The sequence below is a fragment of the Colletotrichum navitas genome, assembly GCF_030913465.1.
Source record: "Colletotrichum navitas strain CBS 125086 chromosome Unknown LY79scaffold_173, whole genome shotgun sequence".
In the NCBI taxonomy this organism is placed as follows: domain Eukaryota; kingdom Fungi; phylum Ascomycota; class Sordariomycetes; order Glomerellales; family Glomerellaceae; genus Colletotrichum; species Colletotrichum navitas.
In genome coordinates this window covers 16,157-41,190 of record NW_026850719.1, presented here as the reverse complement: position 1 = coordinate 41,190, position 25,034 = coordinate 16,157, and the positions used below count along the sequence as shown (strand labels likewise).

The following is a 25,034-nucleotide window of genomic DNA, read 5'->3' as shown; positions in this document are numbered from 1 at the left end:
TGGCCGGGGAGGACTTGGCGGCGTTGCTTGCGCGATGACAGCGGTTGCTCAGAGACTCAAGACACCTCCTGGATAGGTAGGTCAGGTACCTCCTGGAGGCTAGAGGTACCTCGCTTGTTTGGGCATCTTTTGGGTTGGTCTAGTGCCTTAGGTGGGCAATACTGCTGCAGGGTCTGTGTCTGGCATTAGACTGGCAGCAGCAACTCTGTTACATTAGTAAGCTGATATATAGTGAAGCCACTACATACGCTATCCGACCGATTGCCCCGCGCTCGAGATAAGTCAATTGGAAAAAATTACCCCACTGACTCACCTCTCACACGAAAAGAGCCAGTGACCCCTCCAACTACCTTGCCTCCAAAGCCACACACGCACACACACACACACACAACCGAAAGATCCTGAGCGCATTGTTTCTCGGTCTTTGAGTCACTCCATCCCTCCTGAGCCTTCCTCCTACTTCCCCAGAGCCGTTTTCTTTCTCTCTTCCAAAACCTCGACTTCGTACATCGGCCGGTGGCAGGAGGTTCTTCACCCCTCTTCGTCTGAACGAAACACCAACGGCCAAGGTCGTCGGCGAATGAATCTTACCGCCACCCACTGCCTTCGCCTTTGATCCCCGATACCACCCACCGTCGAAATCATGTCTATCGACTTCCCCAAGGAAGAGGAGGCTGTGCTCCAGAGATGGCGCGAGATCAAAGCTTTTGAGCGCCAGGTGAGCTTGCTTCGTGTTAAAATACGGTTTGGCCGCCATACTGACGATCTCCTTGTAGCTTGAATTAACCACGGGCAAGCCCCTTTACACATTCTACGACGGCCCTCCCTTTGCTACCGGTCTTCCCCACTACGGCCACCTGCTAGCCTCGACCATCAAGGACATTATCCCAAGATATTGGTCCATGAAGGGCTTCCACGTCGAGAGGCGTTTTGGCTGGGACACTCACGGCCTGCCTATTGAGCACGAAATTGACAAGAAACTGGGTATCTCTGGCAAGGCCGCCGTCATGAAGCTTGGCCTGAAGAATTACAATGCCGAATGTAGATCCATCGTCATGCGCTACAGCGAAGAGTGGCGTCATACCGTCGAGAGACTCGGTCGCTGGATCGACTTTGACAATGACTATAAGGCAAGCTTTGTTTACCGTCGCTTTTCTATCGGCCACTTTATGCTGACATGCGCCCTACCAGACTATGGATCCTTCCTTCATGGAGTCTGAATGGTGGGTTTTCAAGCAGCTGTTCGACAAGGGTGCCGTATACCAGGGACACCGTGTGATGCCCTATTCCACGGCTTTGACGACAGCACTGAGCAATTTTGAGGCCAACCAAAACTATCAAGATGTTAACGATCCTGCCATCGTCATCACATTCCCCTTGCAGGACGACCCCGAGACCAACTTGCTGGCTTGGACGACGACTCCATGGACCTTGCCGTCTCATCTCGGCTTGGCTGCTCACCCTGACTTCGAGTACATCAAGATCGTTGACGAGAAGTCTGGCAAGAAATACATTCTACTTGAGAAACTCCTTGGTACTCTCTACAAGGATATCAAGAAGGCAAAGTTCAAGATTCTTGAAAAAATCAAGGGCAAAGACATGATCGGATGGAAGTACGAGCCCCCATTCAATTACTTCTACGACGAGTACAAGGACGTCGCATTCCGAGTTTTGAATGCCACGTATGTCACTGATGACAGCGGTACTGGCATTGTTCATCAGGCGCCTGCTTTCGGCGAGGACGATTACAACGTCGCCCTGGCCGCAGGCATCGTCACCGAAAACAGACCCCCTCCCGATCCGATCGACGACAGCGGCCACTTCACGAGCCGCATTTCCGACTTTGTTGGCATGCATGTTAAGGAGGCCGATAAGCATATCATCAAGCACCTGAAGGCCGCCGGAAAGATCGTGGTTGATTCTACGCTTAAGCACTCGTACCCCATGTGCTATCGATCCGATACTCCTCTCATCTACCGCGCGGTCCCGTCTTGGTTCGTTCGCATTCCTGAGATCGTTCCCCAGATGCTAGAGAATATCAAGGGCTCGCACTGGGTGCCGTCTTTCGTCAAGGAGCGCCGCTTTGCCAGTTGGATTGAGAATGCCCGTGACTGGAATGTTTCGAGAAACCGATACTGGGGCACCCCAATTCCTCTCTGGGTCAGCGAGGACATGGAAGAGCGGGTGTGCGTCGGTAGCATCAAGGAGCTGCGGGAATTGAGTGGCTATACTGGGGACTTGACTGACCTTCATCGCGACAACATCGATCACATCACAATCCCCAGTAAGATGGGAAAGGGTACCCTGAAACGTGTCGAGGAAGTCTTTGACTGCTGGTTTGAGTCCGGTAGCATGCCATACGCAAGTCAACACTACCCCTTCGAGAACGTCGACAAGTTTGAGAAGTCCTTTCCTGGTGACTTCATTGCCGAGGGCTTGGATCAAACAAGGGGCTGGTTCTACACCCTTCTCGTACTAGGCACACATCTCTTCGGCCGCATTCCCTTCAAGAACTGCGTTGTCAACGGCATAGTTCTGGCGGAGGACGGAAAGAAGATGTCTAAGCGTTTAAAGAATTATCCGGTGCCTGATTTGGTCATGGATAAGTACGGCTCTGATGCCCTGCGTCTCTACCTCATCAACTCCCCTGTTGTGCGAGCTGAGCCCCTGCGCTTCAAGGAGTCGGGCGTGAAGGAGGTTGTGCAGAAGGTTCTGCTGCCCCTCTGGAACAGTTACAAATTCTTTGAGGGCCAGGTGTCCTTGCTGAAGAAGGTCGAGAGCATCGACTACGCTTGGAACCCTAAGGCTCTGGCAAGCAATGAAAACGTCATGGATCGCTGGATTTTGGCCAGTTGTCAGAGTTTGTTGCAGTTCGTCAATGAGGAGATGAGTGGTATGTTGTATTCCGTTCTCGAATCTATAGCTCCACTAACATACCAACTATCCACCAGCGTACCGCCTTTACACTGTCGTCCCGCGTCTGCTCGGACTCATTGAAAACACTACAAATTGGTACATCAAGCTGAACAGAAGACGTCTCAAGGGCGAGAACGGTGTTCAGGATACTCAGCATGCGCTCAACACGCTATTTGAAGTTCTCTTCACGCTGTGTCGTGGTCTTGCTCCCTTCACCCCCTTCATCACCGATACCATATATCAGAAGCTGCGCCCCTTTATCCCTAAGGAGGCCGAGGCTGAGGACGCGCGGAGTGTCCACTTCCTACCGTTCCCCGAGGTGCGGAAGGAGCTGTTCGATGAAATTGTTGAGCGCAGAGTCGGTAGAATGCAGAGGGTCATCGACTTGGTGAGAGTCTCTCGCGAGAGAAGGGCTGTTGGTCTCAAAACGCCACTTAAAACGCTTGTGGTCATCCACCGCGACCCTCAGTACCTGGAGGACCTTGGGTCCCTATCATCCTACATAAGGGAAGAGATGAATGTCAGAGACCTAGTCCTCACGTCAGACGAGGCCAAGTATAATGTCCAGTACAGTGTGACTGCAGACTGGCCAGTGCTGGGCAAGAAGCTCAAGAAGGACATGGCGCGCGTCAAGAAGGCGCTGCCGACTCTCAGCAGCGATGCTGTCAAGGAATACTCGGAGAAGAAAGAGATCCTTGTCGATGGAATCAAGCTAGAGGAGGGCGACCTTGTAGTGAGGCGGGGGTTGAAGGAGGACGAGTCTTCCAAGAACTTGGAGACCAACTCCGACAACGATGTACTTACCATCTTGGACGCGGAGTTGTATGTTGAGCTCGCGCACGAGGGTCTTGCCCGAGAGGTCATCAACCGTGTGCAACGCTTGAGAAAGAAGGCGCAGCTCCAGCCGACTGACGACATCAAGATGGAGTACAAGGTCATCAGCGATCCCGACAACATTGGTCTCGAGGAGGTGTTCGTGTCGCAAAGCAAGGTTATCGAAAAGGCGCTGCGAAGACCGGTTGACAAGCACGAGATTGCAGATGTGGAGGGTGAGGTCCCGAGTACACAGCAGAAGAGAGTGATCATGGAAGAGGAGCAGGAGGTGCAGCGTGCGACGTTTTTGCTTCGTCTGCTTGAGTTGTAGAAACGATATGTCGGGGTTGCATGACATAGCTTGGACATAATAGATGACTCCTGGCTATGGCCAATGAAGACGTCGGGCCCAATAAGTGGGAAATATCAAATAGACCCTTGCAATTTCATTGGTATATTTTGTGTCTCTGGCCTGCTCATTTTGCCTGTCGAGCGGCGGCCTATGGATGGACCGGTATTAGTGATGCAATTGACTCGATGAGAGGTGTGTTGAGAGATATCAGTTGATGGCGGGCTTACCAGATAACAATCCTTTAACCTAAGAAATTCCTTCGAGCACTTGTCCTTGTGGATGGCATTGTAGTCCGCAACAATGCATTTTCCGTACAATGAGGCCTGCGTATTGCTCAGCACGTTTGCCACTAAGGCCATGTTTATGTTCAAGATATTTCAAGGAGGGAACCGACCTCAGCCGAGCATTGGCCAACTGCGACGGCGAACTTCTGGATAGGCCGCGGGCGGACCATGGTGCTTGGCTTTCTTTGTCTTAATTATAGGGTTTCAAGAGACCTAGCCGTGAAGTGGATGAATAAGATACGGTACGACGCAAGATGAGGGTATGTGTTGTGCAAAGCTGGGTGAATGGTTCTATTGTCTATCCACCTCATGAAAAGGCACTCAAAGGAGACAGGTAGATGGCGAGGCTTGGGTTGTCTTAGGAATGGTACAAGAGGGGTTGTGGCTGGTGGTTTTATGCTTGTAGCCAGAAAAAAGAGAGCGAGAGAATACTCGAGTGTCCTGCTTAATAGTACAGACTGAGCCGAGGCGGGGCCCTAGATCGGTAGTGTAGGTGGTACCTTGGTAGACGTTTCGGACCACATTGACACAGGGTGCAGCTCATTGGCGAATTGGATTCCGTCGCGATACTAGGATTACAGTGCAGCCCAGTCAACAACAGCGTACCCACTGGGGGCCGGGTTGCCTACCGCCCAGCAGAAAGCGTGGACGCAAAATAAACAGAAACTGTGCTTGGTGGGACAGTGCCAGGTGAGAGAAAACGGGAGGTCGGGGAGCTTGATGAATACTTGGCCCCGTTCGCCGTCTTTGATCTCGAACCTCACCCCCATCGACCCTTCTTCGCTCGACCTTCGCCCTCGCCCTCATCGTCGGCAGAGTTGCAATTCCCCTGCAACCTACTCGCGCGCGGTGGACATGGCAGGCTGAAAAGCGCCACACCCGGTTCATCGTCATTGATCCCCATTCTCATAGCACTTTGCTGCATCTCTTGCAACGCGGCTGAACACCCACCCGCCCATCCCATTAAAGTCCATCATAATTTTCTCTGGGCTGATACACGCCCTTCCCTCTCTTTTTTCGCTTTTGCCAACGACACGCTTTTGTCGCGATCAAATGTATTTAGCATATTTGGCTTCCGATACCTCTAACCCAACCTTGGATTCTGATATCAACGACGCGACTACGGTTGCATTCGCAAACCCAGCTCCTATCACCACTGCAAACCATTTTACCATCACCTTATTATGCTCCCAGCTCGGCTTCATTTCACATGCCGTCGCTGCCGCATCGCCCAGCGCTGGCTCCCCGTGACGGCATATCCAGCTTCGTGTCTGTCCAAAGCTCCGATTCCTACTATAGTGACGAAGGTAAGTGCGCCTCGGGCCAGTAGACACTGCGCTTCGGCTTATATACGCGTCCGGCGAACTGCAAAACTACAAACACAACGCGACTGACAAAAATTCCTAGAAATCGCTATTCTGCATGATGTCGTCGCGGCCGCGCAGGAGAACCTCGAACTCCTTCCCGAGGGTGAACGATTGGCAACAAACGCACTATTCCAAGCATACGATGCCGTCCTACCGCTCTACGGTGTCGACCCGGAGGAAGACCACCACATTTCCCGCCTCGTCTTCCGGATCGGCGGCGAGCGCGGTGATGGATCTCTACTGGAAAAACTTCGTGCCGTCTTGTCCAGGATGGGCATCGGACTCGAGTTTGACAGTCGCAGCGACGGCTCCAGAGTGCTGTCAGACCGCGACGATGGCCCGGAGTATCACGACGACCCTAGCAACAGAGGGTCTTCCCAGCCATCACCAGCCCTCACGGCGACAGATGAAAACTCTGGCGCATCTTTGGACGATCTTTCTGGAGAGCATCACCCAGTCTTCCAGCCAGTCCAACGGCAAGAGTTCGCATCTCTCCCTCGTTCACAGCCTTCCGAGACATATCACTTGGACGATTCCACATCTCCCCCAAGGCTGACACACGGGGGTGCGGGAACGAACCATTCGAACGTAGAGCCCGCTAGACAAATCAAACCACCACAAAACTATACGCCGTCTACGGCTGGAGACACGGAGCAAACCCACCCTAGCCATCAGTCACTCGCCGGTACTAACGAGCAACGTGGCGCAAGCGACACAACGGTTCAGCCCGTCGAAGCCCTCAACGCCCGTCCAGTGAAGAACGGAAATGAGACGCCCGCGCTCTCCGTCAAGTCCAAGCCTGTGCGAACGGTGAACTGGCTGTTGCCTCCCGATAGCCCCACTGAACCGGTTCAAGATGGAGGCGAAATTGCTCAGTCTGAGGCTGGGCCCATGGCGAAAGAGCCGGTGGGGCACACACTTGATGTTCAACAATCTCCTGAGCCTGATGTTGCCATCCAGGAACCTGTCACCCAACAACCTGTCACTCAACAACCTGTCGAACCTCCTGCCGAGCAAGATCAGCCAGCTAAAAACCACTCTGATAAACATGGCGAATATCGCGTAGAGGTACAAGTAGTCGATCCACAGCCAGAGGAAGACCTGGGAGCGGAGGCGCGATATGCTCTACTGGAACGACGAGCAGGAAAAGCGGCTGGGTATCTCTTACTCCTCAGAGGAATATCTCACTGGAAACAGCATGCCCTGGACAGGCTCGAACGAACAGCCGTGGCCAGGAGACATATCCTGCGGATGCGTCACTTCGATTCGTGGGAGCTCGTGACGGCTGAGACTAGGTTCAGAGGCCGCCGCGTTTTCGCCGCTCGTCTCATGGCCCTCTGGCTCACACGAGCCGATGAAGATAGTGTGATGGAGCACTATGCCTCAGCTCATGCTCAGCGCAAACTTGCCCAGAACCTTCTCACTAAGTGGTTCGCCTCCTGCCTGACTGATAATCGACCTCAACATCCCCCCCGTTCTCTGAACAGCTATTTGCAACACTGGCAATCGGCGTGCGCAAGTGTACAAAAATTACACACCCATTCGGATACCCTACATCACAGACACGAGCAGTCTCAAGCTATCAAGACATGGCACCGTCAGGTGGCAATGCACCATAAAAACGTCTCATCATTCCGTCGCTTCAACGTCGTACGCGATTCACTGAGCCAGTGGCATCTGGAAACGCGGGTCGAAATCTTCAGGGCCAGGATGGGAGTAAGATTGATTCGCAACTCCTTGTCAAGGTGGCAAAGCGCCTGTCGGACGCCACCATCCCTTGGCCGAGCTAACGGCTGTGGCGATGGAAGCTCTGTCAACCATCATCATCAGACTAGCCGCAAATTGCCCCGATCGCTGCGAGGGGGCAGCTACTTCGGAAACATTTCAGATCGCATGCTCAAGACAAAGGTCCTAGAAAACTGGCAACAGCAAACTATAGCGGTCGCCAAGATCAGCACAACTTCGCGACATTTCGCGGTGCATCAATGCGCTCAGAAGGCCCTAGAGTCATGGCATGTCGACGTTGCCCGTAATAGAAGCCTCCATATGTGGGCGAAGCGCGGCTGTTTCTATGTCAGTGTTACGCATGCATTGAAGACATGGCGCTCAAAGGCCTCCTGGAGGTCCAATACTCGAAAATCATATGCGCGATGCAGGCAACACGTCAAGGCCACCTTTACCAAAGGCTATCTCAGTCGGTGGAAGATTGCTACTCGTGCTCATGGTAATATTAGCTGGGAGACGCACCAACATCACGATGCGATGAATCGGGATCGTCTCGCTCGTATGCTGTGTGCATGGCGAGACAAGAGCAGCAATGACTGGGGAGCAGGCAGGCTTTTGACAGCCGCGTGGGTCGGGGAGTGGCAGAGGATGTCAGAGGATCACGCAGGGATGCAAACCCGTGCTGAACAAGCCTGGGGAGTAACGCTCGAGTCTCGTTATTGGAGCCAGTGGCAGTCGACTTTGCTACAGCTTAAAAGCCGCGAATACGTTGCACTTGATGTCCGGGAAAGGAACAGGAAGAAAGTGGCACGGCGGCTCCTGCTTCATTGGAAAGGGGATAGGGATTTTTCCATGTCACAACAGTCAATGGCCACTCGAGCCAACTTTGCCAGTTCTCGGAGAGGTGCTGGTTTTGGCCTCAGCCACAGCGCCGTGCCACTTTCTAGGGCAGTGCATGAACGAAGTGGAGGCTTGTCACTCAGGGCTTCTAGGATACAAGAGGTTGGTCCAACGGCTGAAGAAGAGGATCACGACGGCGCCGGCTCCGCGACTGATGTCGATGGAGTCGTCATGGATACGCCAACGCGATGGACCGGTATGGCGTCTTCTGTCAGGCTACCGTCCATGACACCGTTCGCGCCGCTACCGACGCCGTTTGAGCGAGAGCTCCGGGAGCGTTACAACAAGAGCGTACCTACAGTTCCTACGGGTCAGCTGAGCAGACTTTCTTTCGCACAGGCACAAAGACTCTCCGTGGCAGAGACTCGACGAGCGGGAAATGAAAGTAGGCCAGAGGCTTCGAGTAGAGGGGAGTGATGAATGATGATTTTTTTCTTCTTTTTTTATGGACAAGGCGACAGCCATTGGCCTTAACGATCACGGTTTACATGATATGGGGTCTTCCAAAGATTTGCTTGCTTTATTACTGGAAACCACTGGCAAGTATAACCAGGCGGTACTCTATCGCACATTGGTAGGGGCTGTGAATGGAAGTTATTCGCGATTCGACATTCTTAGTGTAGATGATTAACATCAAATAGCTTAGTACAAAGTCAGTACCTTGGGTACTTAAGCTTAACTAAAGCGAAAAGACGCAATAGCCAAGCCTCCAACTGCATGAGGTGCTGTGCTGTGTCTAAAGATTGTGAGAATGTTAATCAATATCCTTGTGTTGCTGCGCGGCTACTTTAGAAGCTGAAGAAGCTCTTTGGTATTAGAGAGAGACCTTGAAGTAGCTCGTGAAGCTGATGAGGGCATTTCTGCCGCCATGGCAAAAAAAGGGCCAAGCAGAAGTGCCGCAGCATCTGGCGTCAATGTTCAGACAGCTAGGTAGGGTGCTTTATCTTATCACGGGCGTTGCATTGCGACATGCCGCCCTGACCCCACATTCTGCGCCTTGATGAGTAGAGGTACGTATAGCCTAATTGTCCTCCAGAGTCATAGTTGAAGCACCTTACGTTACTTGAGCTACCTACCTCACCTAAACCGCATTTTCCCCAACCCTTCCACTTGCATCCATCCACCTTTCGTACAGTTTGACACCTCTTTCCAGACCAAGAGCTCCGAGGCATCCTCTAACAACGGCATTCGACGACATCCAAACAACACAACCAGTACTGCATCACCTCGGCCTTTGCGCCCTGCCATCCACTTGAGCAATGCTGCTGCGGTTATCCTGCTAGTAGGATGAGAGCAGTGCTCCCTGGCAGGCCAAGGTCCGGGCTTCAAGCTCTTACGACGGGCTTCTGGGACTCGAGACACTTCAATGTGAGCAGCTGGAGCATTGCACTCGCTCCTCCCATCGCTGCTATGGTGGCATATGGCGCTGACGACTGGCTATGCAGGTATACATAACTGGCAGTGCATTCACCATTCTCGGTGACTCCGATACTATTATCCAGACCATATACGACGACGATCCGAGCCACTTGCAGGCCGTAGCATTCGACGAATCTTCAGGCAAGATTGCCACTTGTACCGACTCCGTCGTGAGGGTTTACAGACCATTCGGACAGTCAGAAGATGCGCTAAAGGTGTGCTGGACCCGCAGCTTCTCTCCCGTCACCATTGTTCTTCGCCAGCCTGTACGCAACAGCTAACAAAATATCTGCGCTCCAGTGGGGTCTCCAATCATCATTCCCATTTCCCGATGGTCATTATGCCGCCAGTGGCATCTCATTGAGCTGGGGTGGCACTGAAGAGCTTCTTGTTGCACATTCCGCCCTTTACCTGTACCAAACCACCGACGCGCCAGCGCAACTATGGAAAAAACCTGTCCCGAACCCCCTGAAGCTTGCAGAGCTCTCCTACGACTCTGCATACATAGCGTCGGTCGGCCTTCAGGATTGCCTAGTCAAGATCTGGCGCCGGTTAACTTATGGAGCCGAAGATGTACGCTTCGACCTGGCCTATCTGCGCCATCCGGACGTAGTGACTGGCCTTCGATGGCGAAAGCCCTATCATGCTGGGCAAACCGTCGAAAACGCCCTCTATACTATATGCACCGATAATTTAGTCCGCGTTTGGACCGGCGCAGATACGCATACCTTGGGGCACATGAATCTGTGGGGAGCTATCGACTTAGCCTCGTCTCTCCGGGATCAAAGTCTCAAATCTGCCATTACTGCAGCACCACTACTTGCCTTCGTCATTGACGGAAGAGAGATCACAGCTTCAACAGAGTTAACTGTTCAACGCCGTCCGGTTCAGGAAGGGAAGCGTGACGACGCTCTCGAGAACTTGATAGCTCTTGCAAATAATAGCCCCGAGCTGTGTGTTGCTTTCGATGGAGCAGGAAACATGGTCGTCTACGCTTTCGAGGACGTCGGCTGCAGGACGAACAAGTCCAATACTGCCGTCAAAGTCACTGAATTCCAGTTGCATCTGTTCGACTTTCGGTCTGATCAGCACGTTCAGGTACAGAGCTATTGCGACCGACAGACTGGGATGTTGCGTGTGTTAGCCCATGACTTTGATGGCCAGATTCATGTTTACGAAGCGAGCTTGGTAGATTTTCTCGGCGCCGTTGACAAAGAGAACCGCCTCATTCGCCGCTGTATTTGGTCCGGCCATTCGGCACCCATCAAGAAAATGGTTCGGAACTTCAGTGGTAGAGCTGTTGTGTCTAGAACAGAGGAGGGCGAAAGCATTGTCTGGACGCATGCTGAGGACAGCAGGACTAGCCTTTTGCGCCAGAGCGTTATTGCGGGGAATGCTTATATTCATCGTATTTGCGTTCTACGCAAGGGTCGCTTCGTCATGTTCCTGGAAAATAACACCATCTCCTTATGGGATTGTCGGCCACAAAAAGCAACGTTGTTGGATCGCCAGCCATACAAAGTGTCAGGGAAACCGCTTTGTCTCCTGATACTGCCGCGACAGAGGATGCAGGACTATGCCGTTGCCCAGATTGCCACGATTACCTCGGAGCAGGAAGGACTTGTATGGGAGGTCAATCTACCTCGGTACTCTCACGGGCGTATTGAGGCTCACTCCAAGGGTCGAGACGAGACATCGATCCGGGAATTTTGTAGGTTCAAGCTGAGAGATGCTGAAGGAATCGCGTACATGCTTCCCGTGGATCCGGCTGGGTCTGCGCCGGTAACGTCAGGCTTCCTGGATGTTTTTGCCAGGGACATCGCCATATCTTACACTCATACCGGCCGAGTAGACTTTTGGACAGCTCGAGTTGACAAAACGGGAAACCATGTCGGGTGGCTTTCCACATCCTCAGCTGAGACAGGCCTTTCAGAGCCGGCTCTCGTTAGTGGTAGCACTCTTAAGAAAGCTGCGCTCGTCGATTCCAGCAGGTCACAATTATTTATCTGGGACATTGGCGGCGCTCGACTCGAGTTCACACAGGACTATGGTACGCACAACACCATTCAGGACCTTGACTGGACTTCAACACCAGATTCGCAATCGATACTTGCCGTCGGCTTCCAGTCAAAGGTAGTTTTACTTTGCCAAATGCGGTTTGACTACCTGAACAAGGGGCCGGCTTGGGCTGCAGTTCGAGAGATCAGTATTCGTGAGTTTACGCCTCATCCCATAGGCGATTCCACGTGGCTAGGTGACGGCCATCTCGTTATTGGTTCTGGGAATCAGATGTTTGTTCACGGGAGAGATTACGACTTATCTAGCTCGCTGATCAACAGCCTGCAACTTCCGCACCGGAAGAACGGCGTCTGGGACATATTCGAAGCCGTTCAGAGGTTTAACGGGCCATTGCCGGTTTTCCATCCACAATTCTTGAGTCAGTGCATCCTCGCGGGTAAGAATACGATAGTGCGGGCCGTGCTCATGTCTCTGCACAAAACACTGAAGTTCCTTATTGCCGGCGAGAGCGTTGATGACTATTTGGGCCTAGACCCGGCAGTTTTTTATATGAACGAGGTAAATACTTCTCTATTTTGCTCATGTAGCTTATGTGGGCGACGATGGGGGAAAGGGAGGAATATATTGCTATCACGGTTTGAAGAAGAATCTATCACTGACATTCCTGGTAGGCAACGAAAGCATCAGAAGCTCAATTGGGGTCCCACTTTAGCCTTCAAGCATCCAACGACGAGGCGGATGAATCGTTCAGCGAGGACATTGCGCATTCCATCAACGAACGTCTGACCAAGGTCAGCCTTCAGCAGTTGTCGGGCCACGAGCAGATTCAACTAGCGGACATTGTTGAATGTGTCGGGCTCGTGGAAAAGCAGCGCAGGTCACTGGATGAAAATGGAGCGCGTTTCATGCTCTTTTTCCGCCAGCACGGCCTTCGCAAGGGCCGGACAAGCGAGATGCAGATGTCGTGGCGAGAAATCAACTGGGCTTACCATTCAACTAGCCAAGACATTCTCACCGACTTTGTTACCAAACAATGCCACGGCACTGTGCGCTGGGAAGATGCGCGAGAGAGCGGCATGTTCATGTGGCTCAGTGACCGCAATGCTTTGGTGCGTATGCTTTTCTCGGCTATCGACTGGTACATGGTAGGCTAATGTTACTCCTAGCGTGTGCAATTTGAGAATGTGGCCCGCAACGAATACACAAAGAGTGATATGAAAAACCCAGTGGATTGTAGCATCTACTATTTGGCCCTCAAGAAGAAGACAATCCTTCAGGGACTGTGGCGTATGGCTCACTGGAATAAAGAGCAAGGGGCAACACAGAAGTTGCTGGCCAATAACTTTGAAGAGCCCAAGTGGCGGACAACAGCGCTGAAGAATGCTTACGCCTTGCTCAGTAAACGACGTTTTGGTAAGTAACAAACGGGTTCACACATCATTGGGTGCTAACAACGCCTCGGGCGCGTAGAGTATGCAGCAGCGTTCTTTCTGCTCGCTGATCAATTGCAGGACGCCGTTAGCGTCTGTCTGAATCAGCTCAAGGACCTTCAGCTCGCCGTGGCAATTGCACGGGTATATGAGGGCGACCACGGTCCAGTATTGAAAAAGCTATTAGAAGAGGAGGTCCTCGCTGTGGCAGCTAAAGAGGGCAACCGCTGGCTTGCATCATGGGCTTTTTATATGTTGAATCGTAAGGATATGGCGGTTAGAGCTCTCATTGTAAGTTGCCCCCGCGTCGGTCCATGGTAAGGTAAACAAAGAGTCGTCGCTGTTTCTAACATAGGCCCTTCACTACAGTCCCCCGTTTACACCTTGGTGGAAACGCCATGTGCGCCTGACATGAGGTCGAAACTTTTCTTGACAGATGACCCGGCATTGGTGGTGTTGTACTCGCAGCTACGCCAAAAGACGCTCCAAACCCTCCGCGGGGCGTCGAAGGTTACTCCACGCGTCGAGTGGGAATTTGTCCTTCACAGCGCCAAGCTCTACGACCGTATGGGTTGCGATCTTCTTGGTCTGGACCTGGGTATGTACCATATGGCTGCGCCGAGTGAGTTCTCAAGCTGACAAATGCGCAGTTCGCAACTGGGAGTTCCTAAAACCAGCATCCAGCACGGCAAATGGACTAGGCGGTGAAGTCAACCCGCTGAAGATGTTGCGCCGTCGTAGTTCGCTAGTGGTAGCAGACTTGCCTATGTCGAGTCTTCACGTTGGGATAAGATCGGGTGTGCTGGGAAAACAGCCGAATCCGACAGTCTTCCAGGAGCCGGATTCGAGTTCGTTGCTCGATAACTTCGGGTTCTAGGAGTGACCACAGGAAGAGCTTTGCTGGCTAGTCAGCGGCCCATACCTAACAAGCAGTGCAGTATTTCCATGTGGTTATGTTACAAGGCATTGGCCTCGCAATATGCATAGGTAACCTGCTACGAAGGCCAGACATTGAGAAATACCGGGCTTTGTTAGTTGAACGAGAGGTGGGTTCACAGGAAATGAACTGTGTAGTATAGTGTGCTTATTAAGCGGAGACAATCCATCAGTACCTAATTACGTCACCGTCCAGTATGTGCTTACATGTACCGGGCTCTGCCCGGGCCGGCACCGGACCCGGACTAGCGTTAGATACAGGGATGAAGGGAATCTTAGAGCAGTTGTGTCTGCCTCCCCGAGGCGCGCTTCCACTTGGCATGGACGTGGGGATTCGGGAGATAAGGAACCGATCGAGGATCCCATATCGTCTTCATGCTTCAATGAGGGGTTTCGACAACACTGTTTCATGCTGCCTTATGTAATTGACTTGCAACTTCCTCCGCAATTCCGCAAACATCGGGTTGGTCAACACGCCGCCACTATCGTCGCATCGATCCATCAGATAGCAAAACCATAATACTCGACGCTCCCCTTCTTCTCCATCGAGCAATCGGCCTCAGGTTTGCGACATTTGCTCGACTTCTTGATTCTCTATCGCAGCGTTAGCAGCTGCCGTGCAAAGGAGGAAGCATGGCTCCTGATCGGGGATACCGCGACAATGATGACGGGAACGATGACCGCGATGTTGGCGAACCTAGCACTTCACATGCGCAAATTACCAACACTGAAGATGCACTCAGGCAAGGACCCGTCATTCGCGGCCACAGCTTCACTCTACGTGGCATTCTAGTGGGGCTTCTGGTTGGCCTGGTTATCTGCTTCTCCAATATGTACTTTGGCCTGCAGACTGGTTGGGTAAGCACCATGACGATGCCGGCCAGTTTGATGGGCTTCGGCGTTTTCAAGGCGCTTTCTCGTCACCTGCATTTTCCCTTCAGTCCTGTAGAGAATGTGCTCGTCCAGACCGTAGCAGGAAGCATGGCCATCATGCCTCTTGGTTGCGGGTTTGTTGGTGTGGTAGGTTTCTGTCTATCTCCTTCCGCCGGCTGCATGCATCGAAATAAAGGGAAAACACGCCAGGTCAATGGCTAACAAATCCAGATTCCTGCCATGAATTATCTTTTAGCCCCCGAGGAACAGGGTCCCCTGATCATTCCTCTCTGGAAGCTGATTCTATGGTCGTTGGGCCTTTGTTACTTTGGCGTCGTTTTTGCCGTTCCGCTGTAAGTCAGTCGCAAAATGGCCACCAATCGAGTCTCATTCTAAATAACGGCACCAGCCGACGGCAGGTTATCATCCGTGAGAGGCTGCGGTTTCCTAGCGGGTTCAGTACAGCCGTGCTCATTGGGGTTCTTCACGGCCAGACACGCAAGGCTGGGCCTGACGCCGTATCAGGAGGCTTTGCAAGCTTGGTCCCGCATCAAGACGCCAAGTCGGACTCGGCAGCAGAGTCCGACCATAGCCGCATTGCAAGTATCACGGACCCCGAGAACGCCAATATCGGCGAACCAGATAACGGGACACCAGACCACTGGGCGCGAAACATGAGACTACTGCTGATGTGTTTCGGTGTCTCGGGCTTCTACACGCTCTGCTCGTACTTCTTCCCTAGGCTACGGAGTATTCCCATCTTCGGTACCAAGACTGCCAGTGTTTGGTTGTGGACTTTGAATCCTAGCCCGGCCTACATTGGTCAGGGCATCATAATGGGCTCCGAGACGACTTTGCACATGCTTCTTGGAGCGATGATCGGATGGGGCGTGCTGTCTCCGTTGGCAAAGTATCGGGGGTGGGCCCCAGGCTCCATCGACGACTGGGAGACTGGCAGTAAAGGCTGGATTGTGTGGGTCTCTCTAGCCATCATGCTTGCCGATGCCATCGTCAGCCTTGGCTATATCGCTTCCCGGCCCCTGGCGTGCCGTATTCGCAATGGAGGATTCGAGGGGCTTTGGCAGCAAGCTGCCGACGAAGGGCAACAATATATGGACACTCGCCGCGGCTTGAGTCCGGGCTACTCCGCCCTGAACACGTACGAGGACGAGGAAGCAACAAGTACCTCTAGGCTTTTGCCTGGGGCAACACAAAGAGCAGGCCTCCTTCGCAGAGCTTCAGTGTCGACGAACGACAATTTCCGGTTGAATGAGGCAGACGCGCCACTGGAGCAGCAAATCAGCAACAAGCTTGTGGGAGTCGGCCTCATCTTATCCATACTGCTGTGCATCGCGACCATCCACATCGTCTTTGGCGACCTGGTTCCGCTTTACGCGACAGTCGTCGCTGTTCTCATGGCACTTCTCCTGAGCATCATGGGAGTCCGAGCACTCGGCGAGACTGATCTTAACCCCGTGTCTGGGATTAGCAAACTTGCGCAGCTATTCTTTGCTCTCATCATTCCTCAGTCGCACAAATCGAGTGTGTTAATCAATCTGGTGGCAGGTGCCGTGGTAAGTCATCATCGACTATACACCTGACTAGTTGTGCGACTCGTTGCTAACCTTTGCTATAGTCCGAAGCAGTATGTACATGTTATGGGCAGCCTCTCTGCGATGCAAGCTGACATGTCTAGGGTGCCCTGCAAGCGGGTGATCTCATGCAAGATCTCAAAACAGGCCATCTCCTCGGTGCCGCACCTAACGCCCAATTCTGGGGTCAGGTAATTGGAGCGACAGCGGGCGCCATTGTCAGTGCCTTTGTGTATCAGTTATATACAGCGTGAGTCTCGGCTGTGATTTGATTTTTGCAGGCTTGTCCTTCTGCGTGAAGGCCACTGACAAGTTCTATACCAGGGTCTACACCATTCCTGGTGATTTATTTCAGGTACCTACGGGATATGTATGGATATTCACGGCTAGGCTGGTCACCGGCAAAGGTTTACCACCCATGGCTCGCGAGTGGGCGCTTGGGTTTGGCATCATCTTCGCCGTGACGACGATTGTTCGGACGACTACGGTCGGTAAGGTGTGGCGGCCGCTCGTACCAGGAGGCATTGCTGTGGCAGTCGGTAAGTGATTGCAGTGATGCAGAGGCAATGTACAGGCACTGAGCTGGCATTAGGAATGTACAACGTGCCATCTTTCACTTTGGCCAGGACTATTGGTGGTATGCTCAGCTGGTATTGGATCACAAGACGAGGCAAGTCGGGCACGCCGTTGATTGTATTGGCTTCGGTAAGTGCATCTGGAAACTGCGCATGATGAGACGCGCGACTAATGCATTTTTTCCTTAGGGATTCATTCTTGGCGAGGGGTTCCTCAGTATTGTTAACCTTATCTTGCAGAGCATTGGCGTGCCGCACTACTAGGACTAACATTGGGGCTGAGTTACGATACTCTGCGATGCAAATCTCTAGTAGTGCGTGGAGTGGGGACATCTATAGTATAGGCATGTCTTGGCCAAGGAGCGTGGAGAAGAAGGAAACAGATAAGTGAGAGAGAGAGAGGGTTTGAAGCTAGAATCATACTCAGTGTGTTGATTATAGCGAATTGTTCAGTCGCAAATTTACATAGTAGTTGGTATCAAGTAGGCCGTGGCTCCTCTACTGAGCCGACACAGGGAATATGCCTTTATCGAAACTAAAGCACCCCATTGGCCCTCTTCGAACGGCTGCACGGCTGTGTGTTCTAGGTAGGTAGGTAGCGCACAAAAGGGTAAGATGGGCCAGCCTGTGAGAGGGCAACAACAGGAAGACAAATGACAATTCGTCAATCCTTCGGATAAAAGAGCACATACGTCTTGCGCTGAGTTGGGCCATTCCCCTCTCCTTGCTGGCTGAGTTCGGCTCCACAATCAAAATCAAAACCAAAGGCGAAAATCTCCCCAAAATGCAAATAGAACAATAATATAGAAGAAGAAAATAGGACATAAAATCAGGAGAGAGTGAGAAAGAGAATGAAGGAGGGGAAATGTGAAAGCGAGATTTTCAACGAAATAATAATTAAAATCCCACCTTGAAATCAACAGTCAGGTCGGGCCCTTTTCCGCACCTGCATCTGCGCCATCTAGATCTTAAGCACATTGGACCAGCACAGTCCCACACTGCTTGGAGGGTTAAAAAAAAACAAAAAAAACCATCCGTCTCACATTCGTGCTATTGTCACTTGCCCACTCACTTACGCAAGGCTTGTAATCTGAACGTGAGATCAACTCAGCCCAACTATAGAGCCAAACGCCCGGATTTTATACCGAGAATAAGCGGGAACAGGTGAGCATCAATATACCGCATTTCCTAGATCCTAACAGCACCGCCAAATGGCTGACGGGTTGACCAAAGATACCAATTCTCCTTCGTCATCGCCATGGTTCAGGACGGTCTCAAGAGCAAGGGTTTCGCCGAGTCGGATGGCTCATCGGATGAGTCTGACTGGGAAGACGCCGAGCCCGAGGAGGAGGAGACTGTGGCATTCATTTCTCTGCTCGACGACTCAGTCTTCCACAACATGAACGACATGCTACAGCACTGTCGCGAGAAGTACAACTTTGACCTCCTCGCTGTCCGTCGCCGTCTCGACCTCGACTTTTTTGGCACGGTTAAACTTGTCAACTTTGGTAACTCCCTACCCTGCCAATATCTTTTCCAGACGCCAGGCATTGGGCAAGACGATACGGAACGTTAACGGTCTCCATTAGTTCGTCAACTTATTCACGACGGCGCTACCTTACCCGAAGCCATCTCCGCCGAGGACATTGCTGATGATCGCTTTATGAAGCCTGTCATCGAGGATGATGCCTTGATAATGGCACTCACCGAGTTGGACCTGGGCGATGAGTATTCAGAGGCCATCCAGCAAGCCGCTCAGCCGTCTTCTTCGCGGGAAGCCCAACTGGCAGAGGAGCTTGAGAAGCTCAAGTCGCAGTTCGCCAGCTACCGCGCTGCTGTCGAGCAGACCCTCGATCAGCGTTGGGGAGACGACACTGCTGTTGCCACACAGGACGATAGCTCGCGTGACGTTGATAATAAGGGAGATCGGAAGGACGAATCTCAGTACTACTGGGAGTCTTACGCCGCTAACGGTACCTTTTTGCCCGCTTCTCTCCTCTTGCTCGTACTGGTCGGTCTACTGATCACCTCTTAAGATATCCATGAGACCATGTTAAAGGATAAGGTCCGGACTGACTCATACCGCGACTTCGTCTATAACAACAAGTCTCTATTCAAGGACAAGATCGTACTAGATATTGGTTGCGGTACCGGTGAGTGTTTTTCTGGGCCAGAAATGGTTGAATGACAAGTCGGCTAAGCAACGCAATCACTACATCACAGGTATCTTGAGTATGTTCTGCGCCAAAGCCGGCGCGAAGCAGGTCTTTGCCGTTGACAAGTCGGACATCATCGATAAGGCCCGGGAGAATGTCTTCATCAATGGGCTTGCAGACAAGGTCACCTGCATTAGGGGTAGAGTCGAAGACATCAGCCTCCCCGTCGACCAGGTTGACATCATCATCAGTGAATGGATGGGCTACTGTCTACTCTACGAGGCCATGATGAATAGTGTCCTCGTCGCCAGAGACCGCTTCCTGAAACCCGATGGTCTGATTGCCCCGAGCATCTCGACCATTTGGATGGCCCCCGTATCGGACCCTGGATACGTCACTGATTTTGTCACCTTCTGGGACGACGTCTACGGCTTCGACATGAAGTCGATGAAGGCTGGCATTTACGACGAAGCCCGTATCGAGATTATGCCTGAGGACTGCATCTGCGGCACCCCCTCGCAGATCTCGTACATTGATCTGCACACCGTCAAGGTCGAAGACCTCGACTTTGAGGCTCAGTGGAAAATGACGTTATCTAAAGATATTCCATCGTTGGATGGTTTCCTGATCTGGTTCGACATCTTCTTTACTACTTCTCGCAATGATATAATCCCGGCCGGCCTGCAGGTCAAGACTGGCGAGACGGGTGTGGCCCGGCCCGGCGAAGTAGCCTTCACCACCGGGCCCTCAGGTCCCGACACCCACTGGAAGCAGGGTTTTCTGATGAGCAAGTATCTCGAGGAGAACATTGGTGCTAAGGCTGGGGCCGAAATCTCTGGTCGTGTTGTCTTCAAGGCGCCTGAAAACAACCCCCGCGCGCTGACCATTAGCAACACGTGGACTGCGCCTACCCAAGAGACGAGGACGCAGCTTTGGAAGCTGAGATAAGAACATTCCTCCCTTAGCAACAATTTACTGCCCAAGGCAATTATTGAGGCATGGTCCGTTGTGGGCATCCTGTGAGGAGACCGGATTAAATTTAGCCCTTGTCACTGTTATGGAACGGCAAGCCGCTTCCGCAGGCCTGTCGTGGTGTTGTGTACAATGTCTATCTTAAAATGATATGCCAATCAATACATTGCGCCAATTGCCAAGCACAGACCATTTAATCTCTCGGACATCTAGGACTTTATGCTCTGTGCGGCGGAAGACCAGAGAAAACCAAATGGTTCGACCGCTTGCCTTGACTATGGAAGCGGACGGCACAGCTTCATAGACTACGTATTGCCCGTTCTTTTCTGGTATGTTTGTTCAAGACATGCAAGGCCCTAGCATGAGTCTGATGGACAAGGCTCGATCAATAATATCAGTTGTCGGTCATGATTCGGATACTTATATATGTGTGGACGGCTTTTTGCGCACAAGGCCGCTACGCTTTGGAGTAATTCATGTCTTTGCTCTTTGCTTCATTGTCCTCCCCGTTCTCGTTGTTCTCTTATTCCTCGTCGCTATCTTCCTCCTCCTCGTCTTCATCATCTTCGCCGTCAGAGACGGTCTCTCCAAGTTCTTCAAGCTTTGCCTACACAAGCATTGCCTTAGTCTAGACCGAAAATCGACCACCGCATAGAGTTTACTGACCTTGTATTTGGCGACTTTCTCCTCAAGGTCGCCAAATACCATGAGCAAATCGTCAAGCTCGTTTTGGGTTGTCTTTTTGTCTTCCTCGGCCTTTTTGACGGCCACTTCACACTAGGGAAACTGGGTTAGTAGTGATTCTTTCGCCGGCCGACATTGCGAGGACTGATTCTTACATGGACTGCCTTCTCCCGAGTCTCACGCATGTCTTTTTCAAGCTGCTCGACACGGGCCTCAGATTTGGCGACGAAGGACTCCTGCTCTTGTAACCTTTTCTCCAATTCTTCCCGGACGCTTTGTAGTTCCTGTGCCTTTGTCTTCTTGGCCTGCAGAACCATTAGTCTTGTGCATAAAACCCTTGTCGACGTTGCGTGCTCACCTTCATGAGGTCAACCTCGAGTCGGCTAATCGTAGCCTTGAGGTTTGCCATGTCGGCCTCTGCCCGGTGGCGGACACGATCAGCATCTGATTCGGCCGTCTTGCGCGCCTGCTCTAGCTGTTTGCGATGCTCCTCCTGTTGCGAGGCAGCCTGTACCTTGGCGGTCTGTTCAGCTTGATCGGCCTGTTTCTTGAGCTCTTGTTCCAGGAACGTAATTCGAAAGGCAGCATTCCTTTGGACGTCATCCAGTTGCCTTTTATGTTGCTGTTCGAGTGTTGCGATCTGGGATTCTGTCCTTCTTCGGGCCAGGTCATCCTGCCTTTGATGTTCTTCCTGGAGAGATGCAATCCGACTGTGAAGATTTCTAGCCAAGCAATCAGCAGCTATCAGCCGTCATGAAAGAGAACAGTACTCACCGTAGCTCTGCATCGTGCTGTCTCTGTATACCCTCGTTTATCTGCTTTATTCTTGCCAACTCCAACGCAGTCGTCTCTCGAGTCCGCCGGTGATCGGCTTGCTCTTGGCCAAGTTGCCGGCCAATCGTCTCGAGATCGACTTGCGCTTCTTGTAAAGCATGGTCCTTTTCGGTCAGCTGTGCTCGAAGAGAGTCAACGAGCTCCCGGGAAACTCCCTTCTGAACACCGTTCGAGACTACAGAAATCTCCAGTCCAGGGTCTCGGTCTATACCACGGATAATGCGGCTATAATTATCCTTGAAGAAGTCGACAAAGGTAGCATCAAAGTACACATCGGGCAGCTTGCCTGAGCCCGAGTTACCAAGTTTTTGAGGAATCACTTCAAAATCCCTGACGAGCGGATCGCTTCTCAACTTGGTCAGCTTGTCAATATACCGCTCGCGTCCCATCCGTGAGACGAGTATGCTGTGAAGGTCAGCACGGGAAATAGGCGAGTCCTTGGTCGAGAACTCGTATAGCACGCCCAGTAGCATGGCGCAGAGCCCCTGAACAACGTCACCAGATGGGTATGGATGATTCACGGCCTGAATAAGGCTTTGAGTATTGGTTCCTTCCCCCAGAAAGTCGTTGACGGCGTCCAAGTCTTCAAATAGCCAACCAAGAAGCAGCATCAGATACCCTACCACAACTCGACTATCTTGCTCGCGGTTCAGTCCGGAAATCAGATGCGCAGCAATGGTCTGAATACTCGTGACAACTTCTTCTCCGTTCTTCGCATCGCCTTCGGTGACGGCCATAGCCATGCTCTTTGCCTCAGGGTTATCGAAAACAAGATGCAACATGATAGTGGCAGCGAACCAACTACGATAGGGATTGGCCACGGCGGCGTCGGAAGAGGGCCGCAGCAGAACTGTCAGCACGTTGGCAGTTTCATCAGCCCCGGTATTATGTCCTTCAATGGCCCTTCGCAGAAAGTGCAGACGAATGTCAGTGTGGTTATGAAAGTAAGCTTTGAGGCAGTCGCATGCTGCAAGACGCAGATCAAAGGCCTCTGAATCCTGCACGCTGAGGGTAAGGTCCAAAAGGCCGTCAATCACGTAGACTTTGACAACGCCATTCGTTTGGCCAGCTTCATTCGGCGTAGGAGGTCCGAGGGGCGACGGGACCTGGAGCTGGGCGAATCCCTCCTGAAGGCTAGGGTTACCCCTGATGATGTCGGCGCAGGTGACTAGAGCCTGCAATCACAATCTTAACAGGACAGCAAAAATATGAGTTGACGGGAGAGATAACCAACCTCTGCCTTGATTGGAAGCTGGGCTACGTGGCTGAAGGCCAGTTGGAGGGCATTGTACAACAAGCCGTGTTGCCAGAAGGCGAGCTGGTTTTGCGACGTTCCAACAGCCCCTGCTACTAAAAACAGACGAACGACAGCCAACAGTGCATAGATGTTCCGATTGCGTTGGGTCTGCGCCCAAGCAGCAACCTCCACATCCTCCCGCTGAGCCTTTTCGGCACCTTCCAGTAAGTTGGCCAAACGACGGATACCACCCGACTCCCGGAAGAGAGACTGGTTGGAGGGGTTCCTCCGAAGGAGATTTGCGACAAGAATCAGACAGTCCTCCACAACACGGTCGCCCTCAGACAGAGAGCCTTCCGAGGAGATGATGTTGAAAAGTCGGTCAAAAGCGTTTTCGAAGGCAACTAGTTTCTGAATATCGGTCGAGGAGGGAGTGAGAAAAATAAGGAGGTTGATGGCTTCGTTGCGCACAGCTTCGCGACTATCGTCGAGGACAGCTGCAAGACGAGAAATGCCGAGAGGTGCTGTGAAGACGCACTCTTCAGTTCGCTCGGTTCGGGCAGATAGGATGGCGGCGAGGAGTTGCAGGGAGTAGAGTCTCGAGTAAAAGTCGGCCGAGTCGAGGAAGTTGAGAAGCAGAGTTATGTTCTCCTGGCGCTGGGTGAACTCATCAGCGAGCCATAGAGCGATCTCCTCCGAGGCCTCTGGGCTGTCTTCATTGGGGCTGAATAGCATTAGCAGGGTCTCGAGGACTACCTTGACAGTGTCGACGTCTTCGGCATCGTTGCTGAGGCTGCCTATGAGGCTACGAAGAGCTCCAGAAGCGACAGAGGCAGGGAAATCTTTGGCAAAGCTACGCAGACCAAGTATAGCAGCTCGACGATCCTCAAGTAGGGTGGCCGAACTCAGCCGGCCACTCAGAACCGTGATGGTCTCACCGACCGACTGCTTCGCCGGAGCAGTGGAAATCGAAAACATGCTGTTTCGTCAAGCGCCGGCCATTGGAAACTACAACAATGCCATGGGGCGAGCGTAAAGGAAAATAGGTAGAGGCTGTGAGGGGGGTAATAGTTAATTGTAAATAGGCCAGATCAGGAGATCCGATCCGCCAGGGCTCGTGAAATGTGAATTGTTGACTGAGAGCTTGGACCCGCGTTGTACGATGACAGGTGTCCACGAATCAGGATGCCGCCTACCTACCTATCTAGTGTAGGTAGTATCTACTAGGGAACCTAGATGCATCATACCGCGAAGTGCCCGCATCGATTATGGCTTATGATCAACAAATATGCACTAAGCAAGCATGTATACTGCCAAAGTTAATGGTTATTAGCATACTTGTGAATCAAGACTACCTATGCCACTGCAATGAGAAGTACGCGTGTAGTGCCTAGTAGTAGGTACCTGCGGAGCTTGGTTGGTCCCTGATTTCCTTGACGCAAATTTGAATACATACAGTGCGAAAGTAGGTAAACCCACACAAGTGTATGCTTTTTAGCCCTGTCAAGCAACTATTGTAGCTGCTCTTCACAGTCTAATAACACAGTGTTGAAACATCCAATTCTTGGGTCGATGCGCAATGCACGGATTCTTCGTTGCATTGCACCCTAGCGTTTTGCGAAATTCACGACCTTGGATCTTAGGTATTTCCAAGCAGATGCAAAACCACCAGGCTCAACAACATCTGTCCAATTTTCTAATCAGAGTTGTTTCCCGCAAGGGATTTTTTTCTCTATTCTTTTGCCATTCCCTGAAGAGAAGTTTGCATATTTCTGTACTTGCTTCTACCTATCCTTACTGTCTTGTCGCGGTCACGACGCGTACATTCTCCAATGATCACATCTCTCACCTACTAATCACGACCGAAACACTGCGACTTTGGCTTCCATTTGAAGCTGCGGAACCGAAGTATCCATGCGCCAAACGCCCCTTGCAATATATTTATACTGC

General features: G+C 52.1%; 8 protein-coding genes across 8 annotated transcripts; 5 read left to right on the top strand and 3 right to left on the bottom strand.

The window, feature by feature from the left end:
- The first annotated feature begins 524 nt into the window (after nt 1-524).
- On the top strand, nt 525-4,108 carry LY79DRAFT_120323 (isoleucyl-tRNA synthetase). The gene is made up of 4 exons (XM_060550777.1): nt 525-718; nt 777-1,130; nt 1,192-2,893; nt 2,952-4,108. Exons 1-4 carry the CDS (start codon nt 644-646, stop codon nt 4,058-4,060), a joined length of 3,240 nt encoding a protein of 1,079 aa, XP_060407226.1. The 5' UTR covers nt 525-643; the 3' UTR covers nt 4,061-4,108.
- A 194-nt stretch (nt 4,109-4,302) lies between these two features.
- On the bottom strand, nt 4,303-4,529 carry LY79DRAFT_495629 (uncharacterized protein; the record flags this gene model as incomplete). Its single annotated transcript, XM_060553336.1, has 2 exons — nt 4,303-4,404; nt 4,476-4,529. Coding segments are annotated over 2 exons (156 nt in total), but the record flags the coding sequence as incomplete, so codon positions are not given.
- Nucleotides 4,530-5,575: 1,046 nt separating this feature from the next.
- Nucleotides 5,576-8,774, top strand: LY79DRAFT_529641 (Sfi1 spindle body protein-domain-containing protein; the record flags this gene model as incomplete). The annotated part of the gene is made up of 2 exons (XM_060556128.1): nt 5,576-5,672; nt 5,773-8,774. The coding sequence occupies 2 exons, from the start codon at nt 5,576-5,578 to the stop codon at nt 8,772-8,774; spliced, it is 3,099 nt and encodes a 1,032-aa protein (XP_060407224.1).
- A 615-nt stretch (nt 8,775-9,389) lies between these two features.
- Nucleotides 9,390-14,466, top strand: LY79DRAFT_573004 (WD repeat domain-containing protein). Its single transcript, XM_060559422.1, has 8 exons — nt 9,390-9,725; nt 9,803-9,991; nt 10,077-12,353; nt 12,467-12,904; nt 12,962-13,208; nt 13,266-13,516; nt 13,595-13,823; nt 13,876-14,466. Exons 1-8 carry the CDS (start codon nt 9,645-9,647, stop codon nt 14,100-14,102), a joined length of 3,939 nt encoding a protein of 1,312 aa, XP_060407223.1. The 5' UTR covers nt 9,390-9,644; the 3' UTR covers nt 14,103-14,466.
- Nucleotides 14,467-14,794: 328 nt separating this feature from the next.
- On the top strand, nt 14,795-17,465 carry LY79DRAFT_529631 (OPT oligopeptide transporter; the record flags this gene model as incomplete). The annotated part of the gene is made up of 8 exons (XM_060556127.1): nt 14,795-15,181; nt 15,266-15,387; nt 15,444-16,608; nt 16,671-16,679; nt 16,731-16,876; nt 16,951-17,165; nt 17,219-17,331; nt 17,391-17,465. The coding sequence occupies 8 exons, from the start codon at nt 14,795-14,797 to the stop codon at nt 17,463-17,465; spliced, it is 2,232 nt and encodes a 743-aa protein (XP_060407222.1).
- Nucleotides 17,310-18,214, bottom strand: LY79DRAFT_572996 (uncharacterized protein). Its single transcript, XM_060559421.1, has one exon. The coding sequence runs from the start codon at nt 18,024-18,026 to the stop codon at nt 17,700-17,702; it is 327 nt and encodes a 108-aa protein (XP_060407221.1). The 5' UTR covers nt 18,027-18,214; the 3' UTR covers nt 17,310-17,699.
- On the top strand, nt 18,209-20,483 carry LY79DRAFT_120116 (methyltransferase domain-containing protein). The gene is made up of 5 exons (XM_060550775.1): nt 18,209-18,365; nt 18,435-18,709; nt 18,791-19,174; nt 19,238-19,354; nt 19,425-20,483. Exons 2-5 carry the CDS (start codon nt 18,460-18,462, stop codon nt 20,303-20,305), a joined length of 1,632 nt encoding a protein of 543 aa, XP_060407220.1. The 5' UTR covers nt 18,209-18,365; nt 18,435-18,459; the 3' UTR covers nt 20,306-20,483.
- On the bottom strand, nt 20,483-24,062 carry LY79DRAFT_682369 (p115 like vesicle tethering protein; the record flags this gene model as incomplete). The annotated part of the gene is made up of 6 exons (XM_060564586.1): nt 20,483-20,936; nt 20,996-21,106; nt 21,169-21,318; nt 21,372-21,735; nt 21,788-23,022; nt 23,082-24,062. The coding sequence occupies 6 exons, from the start codon at nt 24,060-24,062 to the stop codon at nt 20,853-20,855; spliced, it is 2,925 nt and encodes a 974-aa protein (XP_060407219.1). The 3' UTR covers nt 20,483-20,852.
- Between the last annotated feature and the right edge of the window lie 972 nt (nt 24,063-25,034).

What these genes read in the sequence shown, in the direction of transcription:
- LY79DRAFT_120116 (XM_060550775.1), top strand. Translation starts at nt 18,460, where the DNA reads ATGGTTCAGGACGGTCTCAAGAGCAAGGGTTTCGCCGAGTCGGATGGC. An exon ending in GGAGTCTTACGCCGCTAACG is followed by an intron (nt 19,175 to 19,237) that starts GTACCTTTTTGC and finishes TCACCTCTTAAG; the next exon opens with ATATCCATGAGACCATGTTA. An exon ending in AGATATTGGTTGCGGTACCG is followed by an intron (nt 19,355 to 19,424) that starts GTGAGTGTTTTT and finishes ACTACATCACAG; the next exon opens with GTATCTTGAGTATGTTCTGC.
- LY79DRAFT_120323 (XM_060550777.1), top strand. Translation starts at nt 644, where the DNA reads ATGTCTATCGACTTCCCCAAGGAAGAGGAGGCTGTGCTCCAGAGATGG. An exon ending in TCAAAGCTTTTGAGCGCCAG is followed by an intron (nt 719 to 776) that starts GTGAGCTTGCTT and finishes ATCTCCTTGTAG; the next exon opens with CTTGAATTAACCACGGGCAA. An exon ending in ACTTTGACAATGACTATAAG is followed by an intron (nt 1,131 to 1,191) that starts GCAAGCTTTGTT and finishes GCGCCCTACCAG; the next exon opens with ACTATGGATCCTTCCTTCAT.
- LY79DRAFT_573004 (XM_060559422.1), top strand. Translation starts at nt 9,645, where the DNA reads ATGAGAGCAGTGCTCCCTGGCAGGCCAAGGTCCGGGCTTCAAGCTCTT. An exon ending in AGTCAGAAGATGCGCTAAAG is followed by an intron (nt 9,992 to 10,076) that starts GTGTGCTGGACC and finishes TCTGCGCTCCAG; the next exon opens with TGGGGTCTCCAATCATCATT. An exon ending in TGGCGGTTAGAGCTCTCATT is followed by an intron (nt 13,517 to 13,594) that starts GTAAGTTGCCCC and finishes CCTTCACTACAG; the next exon opens with TCCCCCGTTTACACCTTGGT.
- LY79DRAFT_572996 (XM_060559421.1), bottom strand. Translation starts at nt 18,026, where the DNA reads ATGTCCTATTTTCTTCTTCTATATTATTGTTCTATTTGCATTTTGGGG.